At 46.6% G+C, this 8369-nt stretch overlaps 1 protein-coding gene across 2 annotated transcripts; it reads right to left on the bottom strand.

Moving 5' to 3' along the window:
* LOC116102085 (sialic acid-binding Ig-like lectin 5) lies at positions 1-8008 on the bottom strand. Of its 2 annotated transcripts, none has more exons than XM_031386287.1 (9): positions 7685-8008; positions 7260-7622; positions 6823-7101; positions 6620-6667; positions 4207-4461; positions 3815-4117; positions 3422-3521; positions 3009-3144; positions 1-883 (listed from the first exon to the last, which is right to left on the bottom strand). In XM_031386287.1, exons 1-9 carry the CDS (start codon positions 7719-7721, stop codon positions 692-694), a joined length of 1713 nt encoding a protein of 570 aa, XP_031242147.1. In that variant the 5' UTR covers positions 7722-8008; the 3' UTR covers positions 1-691. The 2 variants fall into 2 exon arrangements, with proteins under 2 accessions (XP_031242147.1, XP_031242148.1); XM_031386288.1 differs by having other exon boundaries at positions 87-883; positions 3422-3518.
* Positions 8009-8369: the final 361 nt, after the last annotated feature.

Below are 8369 nucleotides of genomic sequence, written 5' to 3'. Positions count from 1 at the left end.
TTGTACTTATTTATATTTCATTGACAAGCACTGATTGGTAGATCACCTTCCTGTATGTTTGCTTGCTACCCACATACGCCATTTTGTATTCAATTGTCTGTCACTTTTATTGATTTGTGGAAGATCTTTATATATTAGTTTTATGCCATGTGATTGATAATTTTGCTGGGTATAGTAGTCTGGGCTGGCATCTATGTCATCTTTAAGAGTTTGCAGAACATCCAATATGAGTCCAATCTGAGATACGCGTGGCTACAACACAGTCACACTTCAAAACAGAATAACTTTAGGAACTAACATATGTTCTCAAATATATACAAGTAAAATTCAAGTATGCAATAAAGTCAAAATGTTCTTCCCCACTGCTCAGGCAACATAAAGCCACATAATCAACAATAAACACTACACTTTCTCCTTGACACTCCTCATGATTATGACCCTTATGATTATTATTACAGAGGAGGAAGAGAGGGCACAAAGAGAAAAGGTAGTTTCTCTGGGGGTAACACTGAATCTGGAATTGAACCTAGAAATCTCTGTGACCTTCATTCCTTCCAAAACTCCCTCCTTCCACTACATAGCCTTTGGTTTAGAGGGCCACTGATATCACAATATGCTTCTAACACTTGCTGTCCTCAGCTATGCCTTTCTAGGACTCCAGCCAGCACTGGAACACACGGGGCAAGGAGCTTCAGCACTTGTGGATCTTGATCTCTGTGTAAATAGACTTCATGGCCTCTGTGTTCTGAGGTTGCCGGGGCCTTGGGCCTTGGAAGAAGAGAGAGGCATAGTGGAGTTCAGGCTCATCCTTTGGGGTGTCTGGGGCTGTGGGAAGGGGTGGCTGTTCTTTCTGGGTCTGTGACTCTGATTCATTCAGATGACCCTGGAACCAGATTAGAGAAAGGAATCAGTCAGGCCTTTGTAGATGGCAAGAAGAATCACCAAAGCAGCCTGGGGCTTATGCGTGCATTTGTTCATTCATCTACTTCACATGTATTTCATGAGTGTTCATTCCATGTTTCCACTCATTCACCTTACTTACTGATGTGTGAACATGAATATGTATGTGTCCAGCCTCCTCCTCTCCATCCCCCCCAGTGTGTGACTCTGTGCACATATGCCTGTATACACAGCATTCATGATCAAACCCAGGACCTTGGACATAGTAGGCATCCCAACCCCAGATAATGTTAATCTTACAGTCTCACCAAGTCTTCACAATCCTGTCCTTTCTCATTTTATGGATATGAGCATAGTCTGATTCAGGTTAAGTAACTCACAAATGACAGCATCAGACGGTCAAAAATAAATGAAGATGAATGAAGCCAGATGTGTCAAGCCAGCAGTCCCACAACTTGGGAAACCTTAGAAGGAAGATTATGTCTGGAGCAAGCTCTAACTTCATAGTGAGTTCCAGAATAATTGGGCTACACAGAGACCCTATCTCCAAAATCCTACATAATTAAAATTTCAAAAATAAAATCAAAACTTCATCTAATTGTAATCTGATGGGCAGAAGCAGCGAGCTGCAGGAAGCTCTCACAAAGCCTGGATTAGACCCACCTACACCCTAGTGGTGTTCAGGCTACATGGGGAGAATGGGGATAAGTCTGCTGCTGCAGGAGGCAGGTGACAGTCTGCCTGTTAGATGTGGGATATTTTCACTGATGCATGAAAGATGATAAAAGCTTCACTCAAGGACAGATCATGGAACACATGCCCAGGGAGTTTGGACTCCAATCTGTAGGTCTTAAGGTTGACTATAGTGCTAGCCATATGGGGCACACATCATGTGAGGGAGTCTAGGGGAGATGAACTGTTGAGAACAAAGTATCACTGGACCTGAAAGGCTGAGTACCCCAAAGTAAGAAGAATGTGAATATATCATTAATAAATGTTACATATGGTTATTGATAACAAATTAGAATCACAGTCACTTGGATGTGTTGTAAGAATGAAATCTGTATTATGCATTTCTGCTTTTATTAATGTGACTAATGAAGATTTTATGTTATACATGTGGCCTACAGTCTATTTCTTTTCTCTTCTGTTAAATCTTAAAATTAAGTGTCTAAATACCCCAGACTGTCCTGGACACTCCATGTCCCCTGGAGCCCATGGACTTCAAACTTTAAATTTTCCTTCCTCATGCATCTCAAGTGCCAGGAATATAGGCGTGTACCACCAATCCCAACATCCTGTTGTCTCTGTCTTTCTGTGTGTGTGTCTTTTTCTGTGTATCTGTGTCTCTATATATTTGTCTCCCTTCTTCCCCGATTCCTCCTCCTCTCTTCCCCTAGTGGAGATGGAACCCAGGGTTTCACACCTGCTAGAAAATTAGTCAACAACAGAGCTACATCTCACATATCTCACTGTTAAATTCCAGCAAGCATCACACCTCTGAGCCACACCCTATTTTCTGGTGGATCTAACCAAGTGTCCTACCCTTGGGCTACAATCCTATAGAGCCTATGCAGACATTCCACTTCTAAGCTAGATCCCTGTTTCTTGCTGCACAAGGCAAGCGTTCTACTGCTGAGCCACACTTGAGCTCTCTTTTCATATGTGAGTGTATAAGGATCTTATAAGTCACCCTGGCAGTTACTCAACACTCTCCATCCTCCTGCTTCATCCTCCTGAGTGATGAGATTATAGGTCTGTCCTACCATGCCCAGCCTGATATTCTATTTCTGTTAGACAACACATATTTGGACTGTAAAGACTCAATAGCTACATTTAGAATCCCTTTATGAAAGTTTATTCTGTGCTGATGAGACCAATGCTGAGGCCCAGGGAAAGACTGTGAAGGCTTGGCAGGAGGTAGCTATCTTGGGAAGAGCTTTGCTAACAGAAACGGTGGGTAGGTCTGGTTAAATACCTGAAGCAGAAGATAGAGGTGGGGGCAAATATCAAGTCCCCAGCCTGTGGCCGCGGGAGGAAAGTTGGATGCTAGAGAGACATTTAAGAAAACAGAAGCTCAGTTTTGATGTGCTGGACTGTCTGGGTACCTGGATGGGGTATCTCAACGAAATGTTGGATGAAATCATGTTTGCGTGATTTACGGTGGAGACAGGGTTCTTGGCAAGATGGTTGCCTTCCATGCCTGCCACTTTCAGGGCTGATTTCTTCTTGAGGACCTTCACTCTAGAGAAAGAGATGAGGATTTTTTTTTCAGCTCAGCTAGATGGAATTTGGAACCAGAGAAAACCAAGTACAGGGGCCAGAGACAGAACTACTCTGTGGATTAAAGATCCTCAGTGGACGAGACTATATGATTTGAACAGACTGTATCTATACCTGACCAGGTTAGCAGGAGTTTCTGCTAGCCCTGGCCTAGCCCATCATCTCACTGGGCTGAGTTTTAGGAATCCTTTAACCAATCAACAGTCATTACGAGAAGCCTTCACCAAATGAGACTCACATGAAGATGATGAGGCAGAGGCAGACAGCAAGCAAGGCCATAAGACCAGCTCCCCAGATGGCCCCCAGGACCATTCCTCTTCTAGTTCCTGATTTGCCTGCTAACAAGAGAGACCTGGGGTGATGAAAGCTCTTCCTCCCAGGCAAGGCATCTTAGTGTCCAACCTTTTCTAATCCATTCCTTGTGAGAATATCCACTCCCACTTTGGTCTAGGTCCTTTCTTCCTTATCTTTGTATGTGACTATAGCCTCCAGCACCCAACCCCCACTGCCAAGCTAACAGATAGGAAACCACAAACACTAGCCCCATTTTAACCTGAGTCATTGGGAGTTTGCTCACTCCCAATGTCGCTATAGAATCTAGACCGAGAGCATCCCTTTCTCCACACCTTACCCTGTGTGACATCTTGTCTTGGCACCAGCAGGATAGTGGCTTTCTGGACTTCATAGGCATTCCAAGCTTCACAGCTGAGTCTGTGATCAGTGCTGAATTCCGTGCTGAGGCTCAGGGAGCTGTTGGCCCAGGGTCCTGTGGAGCTGGACATAACTGTGAAGGAGGCATTGCTGCTGTTCCCTTCCAGCAGCCCCTCCCCCAGCCGCCAGCGCAGGGAAGGGGCAGGCCAGGCTCTGGAGGAGCAGCTGCAATGCAGACTCTGAGCTTCGAAGGAGCAGGAGGGTCCCAGCAGCTGTAGAAGTCCTAGGGAGTGAAACACAAGGAGAGGGATCAGCGAAGAGTTCCCAGGCTGTGATCCCAATGCTCCCCCACCCCATCATTTTCCAACTCACTCCTTATGCTGAGGCTCACAGAGGCTGACTGTGTGCCCAGAATGTTCTTAGCCTGGCAGATATATTTTCCCTGGTCCTCCAACTCCACCCGTGGCAGTTGCAGTTCGGAGGGGTTAGAGAGCCGCCGAAGGTGCTTTTGGGTTGAGTGCTCCCATCTCAGCACGGCAGGGGGGTTGCTGTCAGCCATACAGACCAGGCGCAGGGACTCACCCTCTTGGATCTGCAGAGATGCTCCACTATGCAGGACTTTAATTTCTGAGGAGGCAGACAGAAGGTTGAACCTGGTTGCAGAGGGTATTCTGCCTTTTTCCTCCTTTTACTATGTTAACATTTTCTCCTTTTACCATCTCTCTCTCTCTCTCTCTCTCTCTCTCTCTCTCTCTCTCTCTCTCTTTCTCTCTCTCTCTTATTCTGCTGGCTAATGGCCTCACACCACAAAGAGTGAAGACAGACAGTAGCTCTTAGAAGTGTGAGCTCATCAGAACCTACTTGGGTCCCACTCTTCCCTCTTAGGCATCTGTCAACTCAGATGCCCTACTTGTCCTGGAGAGTTTGCCCTTGTCTCTCAAGAACATCTCTCTAAGGCCTGACTAATTCAGCTGCATCCCAGGAGCTCACAGTCTCGGAGACAGGTTCCCAAAGCAGGTATGGCACAGTGATGGGTTTCATGCTGGAGCTAGCCTAAAAGCCCAGGGAGATTCCAGGAGGAGGAATGCTGACAGGGACGTGAAGAACAGTGGAGCTGTCCAGAGACAATGCTACAGTGTTCTGTCCACAGTGTTTTTTTGTGAGAGAGGGTCTTGAATACTTCAGGCAGTTTCAGACTCACTGTTGTAAGTGAGGGTGACTTTGAGGGTGACTTCTGAACCTCTGAAGTTCTCTCTCAAAACCTCTCCATGTTGGGACTTCAGGAGTGTGATTTTACCATGCGTGGTTTATGCAATCCTGGCCATTCAGCCCTAGGCCTCCTGCCTGTGAGGATAATACTCTACCAACTGAGCCACATCCACAGACCATAAACAGCATAAACACCATAAGAGAGACTCGGTTTCTTGAGAGGATGACAATATGAATGAAAAATACAGCGACTTCACACATGACTTCAGGAGGGTGGGTTTGTTTGTCAAGGAAAGACATTGTTCCTGGAAACGTAAATAAGACAAAGTCCATGCTGTGCAGCTTGGCAATTATGTGTGGGAAATACAAATAACCCTCTGTTCTGGAATTTTCTTCCTTAGGAAATAGTTTTGTAGACATGGTCACATATGTAGAGAGTTTTCATGTAAGTCATTTATTGAGTAAAAGACAAGGACTACCAGTGGTCTATCAAGAGATAAGTGGGTAAATATGTTACCATAGCATTAGAAAACCATGGTGTCAGTAATGTGTGAAGGAAGAAGTCTCCAAGAAAGCTAAATTTAAGGAGGGAAAAATTTGCCACTGACCGACACATCATGAATCATGGCGGCGTGAGTTTGACTGTGGAGGAACCACAAGCATAAGTAAGAATTAAATTTGTAGGAGGAAACAAGAGCTAAGACGTTAGACAACCTCAAATACCTAGGGCAGGCTTTATTTAATCCCAAAGGGTGTCTCCAGATTGAGCTACACAGGGATCAGGGAACAAGACTCAGAAACACAATGACCAGAGTTCAGTAGGGTGCAGATTATGTACTTCAAGCTGGAGGGTTTGTGGCTAAGGACAGGAAAGTGGAAAGTAAGGAGCATTAGGAGCAAAATAAGGAAGCTAGCTGCTTTCCTTAGCCAAGCTGTTTTGAAACCGCAGAGCTTGCTGTCTCTCTTTGCACCCACTGAGTGTCTGGGCTTGAGATCAGCTGCTTTGCTTCTGCAATCCCCAGAGAGCTGGCTTCCTGTAACGCTGAGTTCAGTTTGGGGCGTTGGCTTTTGAGGGGAGTTAATTTCTTTAGGAACCCCCTTAACAAAGTGTCTAGGATTTAGCTCAGTGGTATAATCCCATCCTGTATAAGAAAGTCAGTATTAAAGATTGAACTAAAAATGATAAAGTTGCAAAGTGGTGTGTGAAGAAGATGTGTGTGTGTGTGTGTGTGTCTGTGTGTGCATGTGTCTGTATGTACGTATATGTGTGTTTAAATGTGCATGCAAGGATATCTGTGTATGGCCAACCAAGACAGGAGTCATTATATAACCAAGAAATATTAATAAATTTTTATATCGGCAGAATTATATTTCACTAAAATCCACATATCGGGTCCCTGGCAACTGATATAACAGGGAGAGTGCAGTATGTGTGGGGGTGGGGGTGGGGAGTAAAGATGGCCTATCACCCTCTTCCCCATCCTGAGCCTCCTCCAGCCTGAGCTCCAGAATACCTGCTCAACTCCTGCAGAGGCAGTCCCTGTACCCATCCCAGGGAGGAGAAATGCGACCCTACCTGTGTCATCTCCCCAGGATGCCCTGATGGTCATCTTCTGTGGAGCATCTGCGCAGACACATAGTTGTTTGCTTTTCAGAGATGAGATGGCCGCTGGCATTCCACCCCACTGTCTTGGCATTCAGGACCCATCACCCAGTGCTAGCCCCTCCATCCCACACCCCTAACCTCCCTTCCCCAGAGACCCAGGTCCTGACACTCACAGGTGACATTGAGCTGTTGAGTCCTCTCCACAGTCACATTGACACCAGGGATGTTCACCTGACAGGTGAGGTTGGTGCCACTGTCCTGAGGCCTGGGTGTGAGGTTCAGCTCTGAGGAGAGGGTGGTCCTGTGGCCCAGGGAAGTGAGGGCAGATGACATCCAGGAAAAGATGGGGGGTGTCCCCCGCTCACAGGCCCAGGGCACAGAACAGATCAGTTGAGTAGAATTGCCAGACACCAGGGTAGATGTGACTTGCAAGTTAGGGGTCCTGGTCAGAGCTGGACAGAGAGAAATAGACACACAAGACGTGGAGGGGATCACTGTGTACGACCCTATTTAAAGCTAGGCTTCTCCCCCCAACCAGCCTCATTATGTAGTCTCCAGGGTACCCAGAGGTTTTAGAACAAGGACCTCCACATATCCCCTCTCCACTTACCTATCACTTGCACAGAGAGTATCGGATTCCGAAAACTGAATTTCACAGAACCATCCAACCTGAAGAAGTACTTTCCTGTGTCAGTTTTCCGTGCGTCTCTGATGTCCAGGGAGCAATTATCAGTATTTTGGTTCCCCATGAGATAGAATCGACCTTGAGTTTCCTTCTGTACTGATCGATGTGGGTCATTTGTAGCCACTGGAGGGTTGAGGTTTATATCGGCGCCATCCCGGAACCAGAAGCCAAAGACAGAACCATAGGAAGTGGGGTACTGGACTTGGCAGGGTACAAAGACGCACAGGCCCTCCTGCACTGTCACTGAATCAGTCACTGAGAGCTTATAATTCTGCAAAGCCAGGCACCCTGCAAAGAAATGAGGGTTATCTTGGTCCCATCCCACTAGCCCGGTCCCTGTTCCCACTCACCTGCCCACAGCAGGGGCATCAGCTGTGCCCACCGCATCACACAGTGAAAGGCCCTAGGCTCCTGTGGGTGGCCAGAGAAAGAAAACTTGGTCGATTTGAAGTGGATCCTTGGGGTGAGGATCAGAGGCTTCAATGTCACAGAACTGAGAAGTTGTCCTACTGACCTAGCCCAGGAATGAAGAGAGACAGAGTGACTGACCACAGAGAGGGAACTTTCCGCCCACAGGTTATCAGTACTATCCAGGCCTGTGGAAAGTAAACACTTCCACTTTTCACGTGTGGCATCATGGGAGGCAAAGTCAGTGAGGATGACCCACACCCTCCACTCCTGAACTGTAGCATTTGTTTCTCATTTGTTTGTTTTAAGAAAGACATTATGGCTCAGTGGGTAAGAGCATGGACTGCTCTTCCAGAGGTCCTGAGTTCAATTCTCAGCGACCACATGGTGGCTCACAACCATCTGTAGTGGGATCCGATGCCCTCTTCTGGTGTGTCTAAAGACAGCTACAGTATCCTCACATAAAATAAATAAATATTAAAAAAAAATAAAGAAAGAGGTTAATGCAAAGAGCGAACACAGGCAGGACCTAGGCCCCTACCCCATGTGTAGTGGGGGTGCAGTTTGATCTTCATGTAGGTCCCCCAACAACTGGAGTAGCAGCTCTCCCTGAATCTGTTGCCTGCC

Source organism: Mastomys coucha, unplaced genomic scaffold (assembly GCF_008632895.1).
Source record: "Mastomys coucha isolate ucsf_1 unplaced genomic scaffold, UCSF_Mcou_1 pScaffold21, whole genome shotgun sequence".
NCBI lineage: Eukaryota > Metazoa > Chordata > Mammalia > Rodentia > Muridae > Mastomys > Mastomys coucha.
This window is presented reverse-complemented; position numbering and strand designations above follow the sequence as displayed.

Bases quoted from the DNA above. Each gene is read 5' to 3' on its own strand.
- LOC116102085 (XM_031386287.1), bottom strand. From the start codon at position 7,721: ATGCGGTGGGCACAGCTGATGCCCCTGCTGTGGGCAG. The intron at 4,462-6,619 runs GTAGGGTCGCAT...CTGCCTCCTCAG, and splicing joins ATCCTGGGGAGATGACACAG to AAATTAAAGTCCTGCATAGT. The intron at 3,145-3,421 runs GTGAGTCTCATT...CTCTTTCTCTAG, and splicing joins CTCTGCCTCATCATCTTCAT to AGTGAAGGTCCTCAAGAAGA.